General features: G+C 37.1%; 1 protein-coding gene across 1 annotated transcript in view; it reads right to left on the bottom strand.

Annotated features, from left to right (window-relative positions):
* Positions 1-6,991: 6,991 nt before the first annotated feature.
* The window catches only part of LOC113511819 (uncharacterized), a 108,928-nt gene continuing 98,093 nt past the window's right edge, over positions 6,992-17,826 (bottom strand). Inside the window, exons 7-9 of the mRNA XM_052895259.1 lie at positions 17,076-17,191; positions 14,939-15,048; positions 6,992-14,423 (exon numbers count right to left, since the gene is read on the bottom strand). Of these exons, the coding sequence (XP_052751219.1) occupies positions 12,832-14,423; positions 14,939-15,048; positions 17,076-17,191 (1,818 nt within the window). The 3' untranslated portion in view covers positions 6,992-12,831. The remainder of the gene's footprint in view (positions 14,424-14,938; positions 15,049-17,075; positions 17,192-17,826) is intronic.

Here is a 17,826-nt window from a genome sequence, read left to right as displayed (position 1 = left end):
AAAGAAAGTTATTTTTAATTAGGTAAATATTTAATTTATTTATATAAATTATATATATTATTACGACATTAATAATTTGCTTCGATTATATATAACCATAATGTAATAAATAAGCACCTAAATGTACATTATTGTGTATCATAGTCTTCTAATAATTTTCACAAATATTGAAATTACAAAACGAATTGTAAATACATACATATATCTGCTTTCTTATCTGCAAATATTGACAAGAAAGTAAACAATAATATAATTACAAATATTTGTAACGTAATAATTTATAATAAAAAATTCAATACGCTGTTATAAGTAGGTTCTTCTTTATAACACAGACATGGTTCCCACTTTCCATCAGGTGGGCCGTCAGCTTGTTTGCCGTTCTAAGTTGTATAAAAAAAAACATAGTAGTTAAACAAAAATGTACTCTGCTGTAATACACACACAACCGGGGAGAAGGGATTGTTAGCAATGAAGTTTGACAGCCCCATTGCTAGCAATATGCCCTATTAGATCGACCTCCACGTGGTTCCCCGTAGAAACCATCGTGATTCTTGTTGAATTCGTCACGATCGCGATGGGCTAACTGACCTGCTTCATCCTCATCTATCATCCTTCACTGGTGCCCCGCCGGTGTATACCGATAGCGCGGGATTTAATGGATGAGAATGGGTAACCATTCCATTATCATCCATTAAAAAAATTCGGACACAACCATACAATCATAAACAGACAAATTGAAGGCCAACAGTTTCATTTACATTCACAACTAGGGTTGCCACCTTTTTTTGCAATTAAAGTACATTGGTTATTATAGGTAAGAAAAATAGTATATAGTATCAAATTAAAGTACAATTTATTTTTATTTATTATTCTTAAAAACATACTTTTATTACAGTTTGTATCAAATCTGTATCTCTACTATGAAGTTACTGTCCACGTCTTTTTGTTTCTCTGTTTATATCTGAACCACAAAACGAACTCTGATGCGGGTTTCATAGTTATTTGAATTAGGGCAGGTTTTTTTTTTATGCAACTTAGAATGGCAAACAAGCTGATGGCCTACCTAACGGAAAGTGGTAATCGTCACCTATAGACATGAGCAGTACCATGGACATAACAGAGTATACTGTTTCACCCATGATACCCTCCATGCGTTGCCATTCCTGAGGATTCAGGTTTTATTCTTCTGTACCCTGTAAATTCACTGCCATATTCCACCCTTCAAACTGAAACACAGCCATGCAAACACAACTGCTTCGGCTGTAGTACCTTCCAAATGTTCCTCAAATATTGCGTTTAAATTACGTCCACCATGTACCCTCTTGTATAGGCATTCCGTCACCCGTATCCAATAGCGAGGACGGGATGCCTTAAATACTGTACCGCAAACCATAAAAAAAAAAACAACACAACTGCTTTACGGTAGAAACGTACGTACGTACGTACGGACAGAAGTGCTCAAGCAAACGACTTTTATACAGTTTCCCTTTGGTGAGATTTGTCTAAACTGAATAAGAATTTGAACAAATGAATAATTGACCCGATCACTAAATATTCTGCTGATGTTTGATAATAGTACAAATAAATAATCGCATAATTGATAGGTATTTGATTTAATGTTTCAATTTGTTTGCTACTATTTGAATTGTTGACGATCGGCGCCTTACTGTCCGACTCGATTCACTGAAACTGCGTAGAGATGTTGCATCTCTGCACATCTTCTACCGAATTTATCATGGGGAGTGCTCTGAGGAATTGCTTGGATTGATACCTGCAGCTGATTTTCACCATCGTACAACCCGCCATAAACTAAAATTTCATCCCAACCATCTGGATCAGTGGCGGTCTTCAAGGTACTTTCTACCACGCACAACCACCCTTTGAAATCAACATCATAATCTTCAAAAAAAGAGCATATTTCTTTTTAAAAGGCCGGCAGCACACCAATGCAATGCTGCTGGTGTTGTGGGTGATCATGGGCAGCGGTAGTCACTTATCATCAGGTGAGCCACATGCTCGTTTGCCTTCTGTGTTGTAAAAAAAATACTAGTTTAGGCAGTGTTTCTGTGTTAATTGTTTTATCCTTAAGTGTTTGACGGCTCAAACAACCGTCCTGAAATTTGGTATACACGCACTATTTGGGATGGTAAAGGACATAATTAACATATTCCGGTTAGTTTAGCTTTAAAACCAAAATAACTGGTTTTGCCATAATTGAAGTCGTTTGTTTTGTGGAACTATCGTAAATTATTTGTAGTTGGCTCATTTATAATTGTAACAATTGGAGATGTCATTTATTCTGGAATAAATTGCGCATTACGAAGCAAAATCTAAATGCAAACACGCTGTATTTTACAATTGCGGGCATAGAAGTATCATCATCATCATATCAGCCTTTAACTGTCCACTGCTAAACATAAGTCACCCTCTTGAGAGGTTTTGCCAATAGTTGCCACACTTGGCAGGTGGATTGGCAATCGTTTTGGAGATGTTTTAAGAGGGATGCTGCTGCCCATTCCTCGCCGTCGCTTAGTCGTTTCTTACGACACCCACGGAAAAGGAAGATGCTCTATTCTGTGCTGGGATCACACCGCCAAAGGCATCGAAGTATAGTCTGATTCAATAGGATTTACCCGTTGTGTTTATGATTGAAGGCGCTTGTTTTTTTTTCGGAGTAATATATATCTATGAATAAAATTGCAGTCTGAGATTGCTGGTCGATATGGAAGGTTGCGGAACTTGTGCTAGCAATAGTGGTGATCGAGATTTGAGTGTTGGCAAGACACATACAGGTAGAGGAATTAAACAATGATATGGGCTTCCGCAAGATAACACCTACTTTAGTAAAATATTAATGTTTCTATTTTGTTCTGAAAGATTCTTTTTAATTAGTGAAAATGAAATAGTAACTCCGTCTACGCTATTGGTATACGCTGGCGGGGCACCAGTAATATATGATAGGTCCTCACCTATCATATATTACTGGCGCCCCGTACGAAGGTCGGTCAGTTGGGGCCCATTGTAAAGAATTCGCCAAGAATTAATATAGAATAGAAAGAATATATTATAATTGAATGGAATAGATAGGACGCTAGATAATCTGGACAAGTGTATAATGGTTGATTGCATGGAGGGTAAGAGGGCAGGGCATCAATCTCGATCGAAATGTCACCAATCTGTATGGTTCCTGGGACGAGGGAGCCTGGATAATGATCGTTGGGGATCATTCCTACCAGAGGGAGACTTTGTACTAAAGTCGATTGCATGGGTACCTCTGTCCCATTCATGTTTCAACCGTGAAGCAATTGTGTTTGCATGGCTGTGTTTCGGTTTGAAGGGTGGAATATAGCGTGAATTTACTGGGTATAGAGGAATAACACCTGAGTCCTCAGGAATGGCAACGCATGGGAGGTATCATGGGCGAAACAGTATACTCTGTTATGTACATGGTACTGCTCATGTCTATAGGCGACGGTTACCACTTTCTAAACAGGTGGGCCGTCAGCTTGTTTGCCATTCTAACTTGTATAAAAAAAAAAATTCCTGTTGGTCACGACTCAGCCTGTAGGATGGATTGATAAGAAATAAAAAGACAAATATGAAACAAAATATATTTAATACCTCCTTCATTTTACCAGTCGGCGTTCACCTATAACTATTACAATCGGGTATGTAAAAGACACAACCGTATCAACAAAACGTTCTAACCGTTAGAGCCTTACAAAACAAGGAACGTTATGTACTATTTACAGGAAACTTATATAACACGACGTCTCGCGCTCGACAGGTTTTTAGCAACAAGTGATATTGAATTTTTATTATACCTACAAGATCAAGAAACAAATACATTTATAAATGTAGAATTTCATTACACTAAGGGTTGGTATATTTATATATTGTAGTTGCAATATTTATTAGCTCAATAACAGATATTATTAAATAACGGTTATTCAATATCATGAAAGGAACCCAAAAGAAATTAATAAGATATCCGTCCGGTATGGGCGATATCGAACACTTTTTTTTCCGGTATAATGTCCAGAGGAATCCAATATACATATATTACAATGCTACGATATTACTTATACCTACAACTGAGTTTTAATCTTGGATTGACATGAGGAATGTCTTTAGAGGATTAAAGCCCTTTATTTGAGTAACCATACGGTTTCCTCACGTTCCATCCTAGATTTTTTTAAATAAAAATGGAATGGTTACCCTGCATTCGCTATTAGTTTATATAGGCTGGGATTAAAGGGGTTGATGGGTGAGGATGAGGTCAGGTCAGTCTACTTGCAGTGTCGAATTCATTGGTAGCAATTGAGGTCGAATTTTTTGTGAATGTGTCACGTCCACTTGTTAGGTTCTAGTATACGATAGAACAATGATATATAATCAATAACTTTATCTACATTGGTATTTACTACATTTGCTAAAAATCTTCGTGCGCGACACATAATCTAATCTATGTTCGTCATCGAAATAATTATCTATTCATGAAATTGATATGCTGTTGCGGTAATTTCACCGCATAGATAAAGGATAAATAGGTATATTTCTAAATTGGCAAGACATTAGCGTTGTAATTGCATCATACTTTAGTCACATGAGACACCGAACGTATCTATTTCACGTTAATGTATGAGAAAGAATGAGATGGACACATTGTGTCCTTTAGTCTTATGAATGCGGTATTGTAGACATATCTATGTATAAATAGTCTATTTTATTATTTTCTCAATGACCAAATCTTGGTAAAAAAAAACCATAACTTATGTTGATTGTGTGAAAAGCAATATATAATGACGGTAAATGTTGACTGGGAGAGAATACTATGTATATATATATATATATATATATATATATATATATATATATATATATATATATATATATATATATATATATATATATATATATATATATATATATATATATATATATACATATTTGTAAAACTACAGAGAAAATTATAAAATAGACAAAGACAGAGAATAGAAAGTTCACTGCATTCATTCATCTTATAGTAATAATTATGGCATTTTTACAGTTAATAAAAATTGATCTGCTGATTACTGATGAGTTACAGATTTTGTGAATTACAATTTGAGTTCATGTCTGGTCACATTAGTCAGGCAGAGAATCAATGTCAAGATATACAAAAGGGTCAATTTTGAAGCGCTATTTCTCTAAACCTAACACTAAAATGAAAATTTCAATTTAATAGCGAAATATTTAAGGATCAATATGAATAAAATTTCATTTTTTTATCCATAAAATAGTAATTTTGTTAAAATAATCAAATTGAAATATTAGATTAAGAGAAATGGCGTCACATCTGCAATATTTTGTATTTGTGTTAACAATGAAAAATATAAATTAACTTTACAAATTTATTTAGGTAAGTATTAACAAATACTAGCGAACGTGTAAGATTTGTTACTGACATTTTTACTAGTGAATATACCTCCAGGATGTAATGAAAATTATTACCTTTTAAAAGGATGTTTCATTAGTGAGTTTTTTTTTTATGGGTGAAAATGGTAGGGTGATTGATGAGAATGAAAACAGGCCAGTTAGCCCCTCATGATGAATTCATCAGGAATTAACCATGATAGTTTCCAGGGGGAACCGCGAGGAGGTCGACCTGGTTGAGTATATTGCTAACAATAGGATTCTCAATCTCCATTACTAACAATCCCTTTCGTCCCTCCATCAGTGAGTTGTTACATTTGCAGACCCTTACTTTCCCGCGGGTGTCGTGAGAGGCGATTAACGGAACTTAATAGTTGAGGGATGAGTAACAACGCCCCACTTAAAACATCACCAAAGCCTAACTGTGGTTGCTAATCCGCCTGCTAAGCGTGGCAACTATTAGTAAAGGCCCCCAAGAAGCAGCCTTTGGTTAGTAGGAGACAGTTAATGAACGATATGATGATGATAACATTGGCAAACCACTTTTGGGATGCTGACAGTATTTGATTTCACCCTGTATATAAGGTGACCAACTATACTCATTTACTGAGTTTTGCATTCTTTTTTCGCAAACCGTACTCTTTTCAAATTCTGTACTCTGACAGTACTCATTTATATAATTTTATACTCATTTGTATTTCTAAAACATTTTTTAGATTATTTTATTTCATTATTAGACGAACATCCTCATTTAGCAAAAAAAAAAAAAAAATCTACACCGAAGAAAAACATGTTTTTAAAAGAAAATAAAGTTTTTATCGTTTTTTGTTCTTTTTTTCGACTATGAAATACTTGCAATGTGTAATACTTTTGAACAAAAAATAGTCGGTCACCTTACTGTATAGAAAGCCTTGCAAGTTTTTAGAACATACAAGTGTAGGTATATTTATGTCTGTGTTATTAACTCTTATCTCTTTTGATATACTGACCGTGATACCCTTCGACAGACTGATTCATTATCGTAATATCTACTTTCACAATGATAAAAAGAACGTTCGAGATTTTTTGGGGATTCTACGCATTTAGTGTTGCCATTTTGACAAGAGTTAGAAAAATTTGCATATTATATGATTAAGGCAATGCAAATATAAAATAAACGTAAACAAATAACTTGGTAGTTAAAACATTTGAATACAAAAAACACCTTAATGTACTATTTATGTTGACATATAGACACAAGAGTCTATATAAGAATTATTAAATATTTTGACGACCAAATAAAAGTGAATGTTCAATACATATTAGAAAAAAAGGTATTTGATAGATGTACAGACAGATAAATTATTTATGCACCATTGTAAGTAGATAATTTATGAATTTAAACTACCAAAATCTTAAAGAAAAAATTTTTTCTTTAACATTATGGTAGTATCTTTTTTATTTGGTCCAATAAAGATTATTATTTTTTTATAGCTGTGTTATTAAAAGCAAAGATAGATCACGGTTCATATGAAGACATAAGACATAATTTAACATCCAATGTAATTTGTTTACGTTACACGAAAAAAACGATTACTTGCATTAAACTGAGAAATTTTATTGCAATCTTTAACATATCCGGATTATCGTTTCAACAGGTACATTTGACAAAGAAAGAAATATCGTAACTACTTAAAAATTAATTAATCTAAATCAATTTCCACAAACCAAAATACATTTGATTATACTCGAAACAGTCTCTTTTCAGTTATTCAATTTTCATAATGAAATATAAAAAGCAATATAAGGCATTTAAAGAGTCAAAAGCGTAGACATTACAGTCACAGTTTTCCGTCATAATTATTTTGGATTCGAGTTCGCATCATTTGACCGGTTGTAATACTTTTTAAAGTGGTCAAAATCACTTTTGACTCAGTTACAGTCTTTCAAAATTAAATTACTTGTGTCCAGTCCAGTGAATTATCATTGAAACTCTGTAAAGCAATAATTGTTCTCTGTAATTCTTTATTTAATTTGATATTATCAGAAATTTATTTAAAGAGGAGTTAGGTAGTTGTTTTGCATTACACAACAAGCAGCCTAAGCGAACAAAAATTTGGACTTTGATAAGTAGATTTATTACTCATGTACGAATAATTATTATTACGAACCTACGATAGCAAATTGCTCACAAATGTACATATGTTAGATTTATTATATATATATATATATATATATATATATATATCCTTTAAAATTAGTTGAATAATTATATAAGTCGCCTCGACGAACGTATATTTAGCTATTTATGACGTAATAGGCTTGCAAGAGTTTAAAAACATGAGATTACAGCGCTTTTTTTTTAAATGTAAACAATAGTTCCAATATTTGCGGGTAGGTAAACGATTCCGCGAGTGATTTGGACGGATGTACATAATTGCTCGTAGACATTTCTTTATCGCAAATGATTTTCATTTGTTTAGCAAACATATAATGATGTACAAGATCTGTTATATCAACATTATTATAAATGAAATGATTTGGCACAGATATTATCTATATTCTGCAACAGAATGATGATCAATGTAAATATGTCGGTAGTTCATATTAAAAATACGGAGTATTTTTGTTTTTTATATATCTTTATTTTTTTTTCATTCGTGTAAAATTAACTCTCGCTATTGGTGTTACACGGGCAATCTTTGTTGTCTATATTATTAACACCTAGATAGTCTCTCTACAAATGCCTAGACAATAAGATTTTGTGATTTCCTTCACACAAAAAAAACATCGTAATCAATTGTGGCAAAATAATTTATTTTGATTTAAAAACTAAACTACTTAACCGATTTTAATACAATTTTAATAGAACAAATCGAATGTGAATCAAAATGAGTCTGAATCAGATAAAAAAAATTCTCAAAACGGTTTATAGATGGTCAAGTATATGAGGTAGCATTTAAAAAAAAATATAGATGAAAACCACCTCTATTTTTAGGTAAAAAAAAAAAAACCAATGAATTGAATACCACCTCTATTTTTAGGTATATATTATGAAAATTGCCAATTTTAAAAATGCGCGCTTTAACATACTTTTCTAGCAACACTGAAACCTAAACATCCACCATGTAAAAATATATACTTCTGAATATTATGGTTTGAGCTGTTTTCGTATAGTCCTATTATAAAGAGTAGCAGTTTTATTGGCGATTCAAATTTGAGAGCCAACATAGAGAACGGCTACTACGAATAGACTCCACCTGTTTTGATATTTTATCTTTTTAATTTCCAATTATGTATAAATCACTTTCAGCGTGTACTTCTGACAATTATTGCACATTTACCATTGCGATATGTCCAAATGTCTGACCCAAATATACTAGATACTACTTGTAGCGCTGAGATAGTATAAAATATGGAGTTACGTATTAGGTACGTAAAAATAATAGAATCTATCTATGCTTTAGAATATTTAAGAATAGGAATAATGAGAACTAAAAAAAAAAAAAGTTGACCGCCGAGACTTTTTGTATTTTTCGACGTTTTTTGGTGAAAATATGTCGTTTCGCAAGTTTCAACGTTCCCTTAACAATTTCATAGATTAAAAATAATTTGAATTCACGCTACGTATTTTGTATAATAATTGAAAATTGTATGACATTAAAAATGTGCATTTGATTTCGTCAAATGTTTAACAAATCAATTGCCCGTGTAAATCTCAGCTGGGATTAAGTATAAATAAAAAAAATAATCTCTCCGTATTGTCTCTTTTAAATATATTGGATATTCAATTACACGATCTTGGGATTCCTCTATAATAAATTCCACGAATACCCTGATGTTATAGAGAATATAGACAATAAATATTTAAATACACATTGTAATACTGTATTTACAAAAATATTGTTTTATTTTATAAGTATGTTTCAACGATACCAGTGAGAAGTGCCTAGTATTGTTTTGGGTTTGTCTATGAAATATAGAAAATGTTCAATCTTAAGTCGCTAGATGTCGCTTTGTCGAAGTGGTCAGTGTATATTTATCTCCATAAATATATTAATGTAGAATTCTCCATATTAAAACTGGAAAATGAACGTAATTTGAAGATATTATTTAAATATATATTTTAATATTTTTTGGTCCTTCGAGCCGGATTGAGAGATAGAACATTGTATTTAATAGGATCTAGATACGGTACAGACGGTTCTAGGTAGATCTTTTAGTTAGAGGGTTATATAGGTTGTATAAATTGTCTTTTATAGCAACAGGTGCAGACTTGACCATGTTACATATGTTTGGTAAGTCAGTTTAGTTTTGGTAATGGTCTGGACATTTTTATGTATCGTAATTCTGTATGTGTTAATGTGTTTAAAAATGTAAGTATATACACTAGTTATATATATATATATATATATATATATATATATATATATATATATATATAGTTTTACGTAACTAACGTGGATATAAAATAAATCTATAAAGCGGTGATGTCCACGTACTATTCATGTTTATAGGCGATGTTTACTTTCTCGCTTTTACACTGCAACCCATGGCAATGCCTACAATTAGACATATTACAGTTCGTGTTATTATAATAAAGGAACTAATTACTGGTTTCGTTGAAACATTCTCGTAATTTTTGACACATGTTTGTACACTTTGATTTTGTTTAAGGGTCATTTATATCTCGTCTACGCGTTCTCCCAGTTAAAGGCCTGGGCACACGACGAACAGTCCTCGGTGTATATGAATAATGACAGAAAAGAAATAGGTATGATCGTTAGCCTTATTCTGACGTCTTTGCCCTTGATATAAATCAGTTAAGTAGGGCTTTTTTTTTCTTCAAAAATAATTAAAAAAAAAAACGTAAAAGAACGTTTACAGTTATGTACACTTGTGTAGGGCAGCAAAAGAACTGCGTACTTTCTATATAAAAAAAAAGTACGCCGAGCGCTGTTCCATGTCCGCTCAGGTCATTACATTCAGAGCTTATTCTATAATTTCAAACTCGCGTTTCACGGTTGTCGACTAGAAATATATCAACATCTTCGTATCTAAGGTCTTAATTGACACAGTTCGAATTAGTTTTGGGGACAGCATTCAGAAACGAGTGCCATGGGGATGCCATGTTTAAAGATGAAGTTTGCCACTTTCCATCAAGTGGACAGTGGATTGTTTGATATCATTCTTTATAATGTAAAGTCAAATTTAAAAGACAGTGATTGAAATTGTTAGTGTAGTAGAAGTAACGTATAATAGAGAATGACTTACGCGTGAAATCACTAATTAAATTAATCATTGAAACAATGTAGTAGAATATTTGATGCTAGATTTCGTAGCAATCGTCATGCCTGTATAGTACGAATCAAATCGACTGTTTAATATTATATTTTTTTTATATTTGTAATTTTCATTCTATGTTCTATCTTTATTTTATTACTACATTAATTTGAAACCCCAAAATAATCGAATTCACGAATTCACTGAACGATTTATTCACTTAAACATTCATTAAAGATGCAGATATATTTCTAGCAGTGACCGCACATCTAATTTAGTTACTAACATTACACGACGGATTCATAATAAGTAGTAGACACGTTTAATAAGACTAGTTGCGTGCCATTTTATACATTATTATATTATATAATTTAGGACGAATTTAGCCCGTACCGATGATTAGATAAAAATGGCAGACCGCCTAGAACGTATTAATTTAAAATAAAAATAGGAAAAAGAAATTTCGTTATTTAATATATTGACGATGATTATGCAACAATAAACAACCTAGTCGATGTGAAACAAATATCCATTCGGAAAAAGACACGAAATATAACTCGAGTATAATTCGCTATTCGGTAGTACTTAAAAATCGTTTACTATGGGTTCGATTCTGTGACGCCGTTTCTCTAAACCTAATTCTAAATTTAAAATTTCAATTTGATATCACAGCGACATCTTTATTCTAAGGATTAATAAGAACTAAATTTATAATAGATTTAAATTAAAATTATTATAAATTTAGTTTACAATAAATTTCGCGAAAATATCATAAATTAAAATAAAAAGTTAAGAAACAGGTATAGAAAAATGGCGGAATTGAGCCCAAATTTGTAGTACAAAATTATTATTATGATAAAAAATATTACGTAGGTATATTTATTTAATAACGTATTTACAAGTTTAAATTATCTGAACTGGCAAGTACTAAATATAATACTGTATATAAATTATATATTTTAATTAAACAATTAACCTAAACGTATTTACAGTACTTCCCTGATATACAATGACGACGAGGCTAAGAAATAAAGAACAACTTTCATAATGGAAATGCGAAATATATGAAATGTCTTAGAATTATAATTTAAACTAGAATCGACTAAAGGCCTTATAATTACTGAGGCCATTTGGACTTATCGGCCGCGCATTGACTAATCGCAACAAACTAATGATTTATTAAAACACGTCTAGGAGTGTTTATGCTTTCATTCCCTTTAAGACAAATTTCTGTTAGGTTTATCAGTATTATTAGAAAACTAGGGTTCCTTTTTATATTATTTTGCAGAATATTTTACTTTTTCGTCAGAATATAAAATATCTTCAATAAATACTTATATAGCATGAAGTATATATATTTACATAACTTCATGTTTATAAGTTTTTATATAGTGATTAGTTAGAGAGGATATTCTATAAGCTGAGTTATAGACTTTTTTTATCACCGTTTACGCCATTAATTTACTAGATACTCTCTAATAATTATTAGGGCACAGGCCGTTTAGTCCTTCGAGCCGGATGGGAGGACCAGTTTTCTTGTAACCCGGTATAGAAAGACACGTCAGTTTTAAACATGTGAATATATTAAGAATATAACAAATTTAAAAGTGCACCTATAGGAACCTGAATTAAAGAGAAAGAAGGCATCGTTATCGGAAAAATGAAAATTCAACAAATGCTTACTGTTACTCAGTCGTGTATTGTGAACAAAGATATAATATATGGATCACACTTTTGTGTATTGTCGTATTCTCGATTTGAGACTACCACTGATTCAGCAGTAGTGTTTTGAACGTCATATTCACAACTACATTTTTGATTTTTGATGATCATAAGAAATTTATAAACATAAAGTGACTATTTCATAATAATTAGACATAACGCTCTGTTTAACTTGTTTTTGAAACCTCACTATATAGTGTACATAAAATCGAAACCATCTAAATTGAGCCTCTATGTAAACGTACACTACAGAGTGCGGCTTCTAGTCTATTTACAATATCGAATTATTGCTTTGTATCTATACACATTTTAATATAAAACACTGTGGAAGTCATCGATCACTCGAATTTTGACACAAATCGTTCAAGAACAGCGGCCACCGATCGATAGGAGGCGCACGGACACCGAACTCCGTTAAAACTTGACACATCGCTATGACTTTTTGTCGAACAGCGGCAGCTTCGACTTGACGGCGCCCTCGCAGATCATGAGCCGCTGCTGCGCGAGACACTTGCGGCCGCAGCCGTCGTCCGTCACCAGCTCGAGGCGGCCGCCGCCCGCCGCGCCACCGCGGTGCTTTACGTCCACCGGGTACTCCTTCTCGCTCCTCTCGCCCTCCTTGCCCTTGCCGAACTGCAGCATCTCAACCTTGCTTCCGAGTGCGCTCATCTTGAACCGCGAGTGCCCCTTCGCGGTGCGCTCGCACGTGAAGTCGGCACCCTTCCGCTCGAAGTACTCGACGATCTTGGAGATCTGCGCGGAGCGCACGTGGCGCGGCACGCGGTCGTCGCAGTAGAGGCTGTCGGAGCCGGCGAGCGAGGCGACGTCCTCCGAGCTGTCGGTGTAGACGCTGGACGGACGCAGCGCGCGGCGCAGTGCGTCCGCGTCCACGGCGGCCGCGTCCGCCGCGCCGCACGCGCCTCGCCCCGCGCAGCAGCAGCGCCGCAGCACGTGGTACTCGCGGCCCTCGCCCTCGCCCGCCTCCGCCGCCAGTTTGCCGCACAGGAACGGCGACGCGGCCGCCTCCGGCTCGCGCCGCGCCGCGACGCCGTCGTCGCGCGGTGGCGTCTCCTCGAGGTCGTCGAGGCTGCGCAGCGAGCTCACAGTCGTGGTGGACAGTGCAGAGTCGTCGAGTACGAAAGGGCTCGAGGCAGCGGACGCGGCGGAGGCGGGCGGGCGCGGCGCACGGGGCGTGCGCGCGTTGAGCAGGCGGTCGTACAGCAGCAGGCAGTCGGCACACACTCGTACGCGCCCGCGCTCGCACTCCGAGTCCGCGTCCAGCGAGCGGCTCGGCTCGTCGAACTCGTCGTCGAGCGAGCGGTCCGACGCGGCGTCGCGCTGCCACCACCAGCACCGATTGCAGCCCATCAGCGAGCACGGGCACATCGCGCCGTAGAAACACTCGGCGCCCGGGTGCTGCGGGCAGAAGTCCTCGTTCGCGACCGAGAAGATGCCGCTCTCGCAGGAGCCGCGTCGACGCAGCTCGACGCTCGAGCCGCTGCGCTGGAGGCCGAAGCGGTCGCCGGGCTTCGCGGGCGGTGGTGGTGGCGGTGGCTCGGAGCGCTCGAGGCTGCCGCGGCGACTGAGGCCCGGCGACGAGGGCAGCGAGGCGCAGCGCGGCTCGTCGTCCGAGAGGCCGAGCTCGGGCTCGCGCAGGCGCACGAGCGGCGACGGCAGCTCGACGCAGGACGAGAAGCCGGCGGCGCGCGCGTTGGGGTGCGGGTGGGGGTGCGGCTCGAGGATCTTCTTGACGCCGCGGAACGTGTGCAGCGGGCGGCGCGCGGGGTGCGGCGCGGCGTGCGCGTCCCGCAGCAGCATGATGTGCGCGAGGCGGTGCAGGCGCGCCAGCCGCGGCGGCGGCGCCGCGCGCGACCCGCCCGCGCCGCCCAGCGCGCACGCCGACCGGTGCGCGCCCACGCCGCCCACGCCGCCCACGCCGCCCCCGCCCGCACTCGCACCGCCGGCGGCGCCGCTTGCGCCCGCCGATACCCACTCGAGCTCGGACAACGACCGCCGGTGTTGCACTACAACCGAATTGTAAGCTCTATCAAATAGGTTCGTCGTGTAATCGCCCTAGTATTACAAGATGTGCGCGGAATTCTTTACGAGTACGCAAACATACGAGTATGCGATGACTATTGTGTGAAAACATTAAGGTTCAAAAAGTAAAGCATAAAGTAAAATTTAACCAGACTGACGCCTTTTATAATACTGACATATTAATTATTCTTTATTTCGATAATTAATATCCAAAACGGTGAGGTCGCTCCGTGAGGCCTGTGAAGAACCCAGGAAGCTTCTGCGCTTCTGGGCGGAGCTAGGTTGGCTGTACTAGCCACAACTCACACGCACAACGGCCCAAATGAGAGGCTAAGCGCGGAAAACAGTCTTTCTCACATTCACATTCAATTAATATCCAATTCAAATAAATGTTCGGTCGCCGATCTTTCGCCGCCGTATCCTTAGCACTTACTATTTTTTTTAAAAAGGCCGTTATGTGTCTTAAAATTATTACTTATGATGATTAGAAGTGACTCACGTTGGTCGTGGTGTCCGGGCCGCGGGCTGCCGTCCGCCTTGTACCGCAGCGGGCGGCGCCACGCGTACAGTCCGGGGCACGAGCGCGGGCCCGACGAGTCCGCCTCCTCGCTGGTAAATGCACAAATAACTATATATAAGTGGTTAATCGATTAGAATTATTTTATTCAATTCCGGACATATGGCATACAGCTTTGGGGCTCAGCTAGTAACAGCAATATAGAAATACTGGAAACGTTCCAAAGTAAGACAATAAGAAACATGCCTAATATACCACAATATATAAGTAATAAATTTATGTATACGGACATCAAACTGAAAACGATAAAACAGGAAATCGAGACATTCAGCAAAAACTATCAGGCCAGATTGAACAGCCATAGAAATGAATTGGCCGCTCAATTACAAGGATCGGGAAGCATTAGTTTCTCTCGATTAAAAAGACACAGTATCCAAGGACTGGTAGAAAGATTTACAGACAGAGACTGAGAGCTGGTTAATGGATTGGCCTCATCATATAATAACAAGATTTAAACCTGACATCCAAACAGCAGATTGGATTATTGTTCTGTAAGGAACAGATTGCCAATTAGCAGACTAGAAAAAGAAAAAAAAATTCGCTATCATTAGTATGCGTGCGAATGCTAACATTGGAGGATTGACTATGAACTAATGATATGGACTTCTATGGTACCCTTCATATGTTCCTGATATATATCCCCGAGGACTATGGTGATACACCTTCGTACTCTATAATTTCATCGCCATATCCCAACCTTCATTCTTTGCCGTGTATTCCCGGCAAGGAATGGGTCGTCCCTTCTTTTCCCGTGAGTGTCATAAGAGGCGATAAAGGGGTACTTAATGGACACGGGACGGGCAGCAGCGTCACTTTTGAAACATTATCCAAACCTTCACTGCGGTGCCAACCCGCTTGTCAGACGTGGCAACTACTGGAAAAACCTCTTTATGGGGGATGCCTATGTTCAGCAGTGGATAGTTAACGGCTGATATGATGATGATATGATGATCCCATCCTTCAAACTGAACCAGCTATGGAAGCACAGCAGAAACAGGAGTTGGAGTTACTTAAACAGATTATTTTTTGCACAAAGTTTCCCGTTGGCAATTCGGTGGTCTCTTTAACATCTTCCTATTGATATTATAAATGCGAAAGCTTGTAACGATGTATGTATGTATATATGTATGTTATTCTTTTACACAAAACGTTCTGAACAAATTTCTATGAAATTGACATGAATAGATAAAAAATGGGTAACAATGGAATGGTAACTTCGCTTGCGCTATCGGGGATACGCTGGCGAGGCACCAGTGAGGGATGATAGGCGAGGATGAAAAGGCAGGTCAATTAGCCCATCGTGACAAATTCCACTAGAATTAACCACGATGGTTTCCAGGGGGCACCGCGTGAAGATCGACCTGATAGGGTGTATTGCTGGCAATGGGTCAATTAGACCCTATTACTAACAATCCCTTTTTTTTTGTTAACTTTTATTTTTGTTGTTTTGTGCGTAGCGCCTTTTATTTATATTGTTGCTACTTGTGAAAACCTATAAGTGGTATATTTTGTGATCCTAAACTATTTTCTCTAGTGTAGCCCTGGTTTTTCTATGAATAAATAAATAAAAATAAATAAATAAAATAAATCTTTTGGCATTATAACGGCTCGATTAATCATCATGAATTTTTTTTTTCATACAATTTAGAATGGCAAACAAGCTGACGGCCCACCTGATGAAAAGTGGTAACCGTCGCCTATAGACATGAGCAGTACCATGGACATAACAGAGTATACTGTTTCGCTCATAATACCCCCCATGCGTTGCCATTCCTGAGGACTCAGATGTTATTCCTCTGTACCCAGTAAATTCACGCCATATCCCACCCTTCAAACCGAAACACAGCCATGCAAACACAACTACTTTACGGTTGAAACACGAATGGGACAGAGGTACCCAAGCAATCGACTTTTGTACAAAGTCTCCTTCTATGAAATTTGACACTTATGTACTATTTCAGAGAATGTCATAGGCTCGTTTTTATTCGCGTCAAACGGACGACTTTGCGGATATGATCTAGTTAACAATATATTGTTTGGATTAAGCTCCGAATAGTACCTTTCGTAGGAGTTGTTTGGCGTGTGGCACCCCCAAGCGGCATCGTCGAGGCCTTCCTTGACCTCGGCCAGCTTGCTCACTATTTCCGGGAATAGTGGCCGCGCCTTGGGCTCGTACTGTGTAACATATGCAAGTACAAAAGTTATTCACTACAAAATTAGAATATCGATAGATACGTAGACAAGTAATTGAGTTAAGAGTCGGCATTATTTTAATATTAAAGATAACAGAAAATAAATCTATGTTACCACCTAAAAGTATTAATGCAATAAAACAAATATTTAGTACTATACAATTATTTATATCTTTGTCCATAATATTGATATTATATCTATCTATTTTATAGTATAAAATTATCAAATTCGATAACTGGGTCTACACCTAAGCTGGAGAGATTCTTCTTCAACTAACGATTTCAATTGTTTCACTTTAGTTCCAGCCATTGTTCAGTATATTAAAAACTTGAGAAAAATACGAAAATTGAAAAAAAAAAAACTTATTCATTTTTTAAATTCTTAATATTATCAGTTCATCAATGTAAAAGCAGTGCCTAATACTCTTGGCGCACTCGGAATACAGCAGTTGAATGGAATCGGTTCATCAATATAAGGGCAGTGGCGACTCTTAAATAACGTAACCTAACTACTCTGTGTACATGTAATAAAAACTATTGGTGCACTCCTAAGAACAAGGAATTACATAGAAGGAATGATAAAATATAAACTGTAAATCATATGGTTGCCTTCTTTCT

Source organism: Galleria mellonella, unplaced genomic scaffold (genome assembly GCF_026898425.1).
Source record: "Galleria mellonella isolate WM207_F2 unplaced genomic scaffold, CSIRO_AGI_GalMel_v1 utg117, whole genome shotgun sequence".
Taxonomy (NCBI): Eukaryota; Metazoa; Arthropoda; class Insecta; order Lepidoptera; family Pyralidae; genus Galleria; species Galleria mellonella.
The sequence above is the reverse complement of the archived record's forward strand: the minus strand, read 5'-3'. Positions and strand labels throughout refer to the sequence as shown.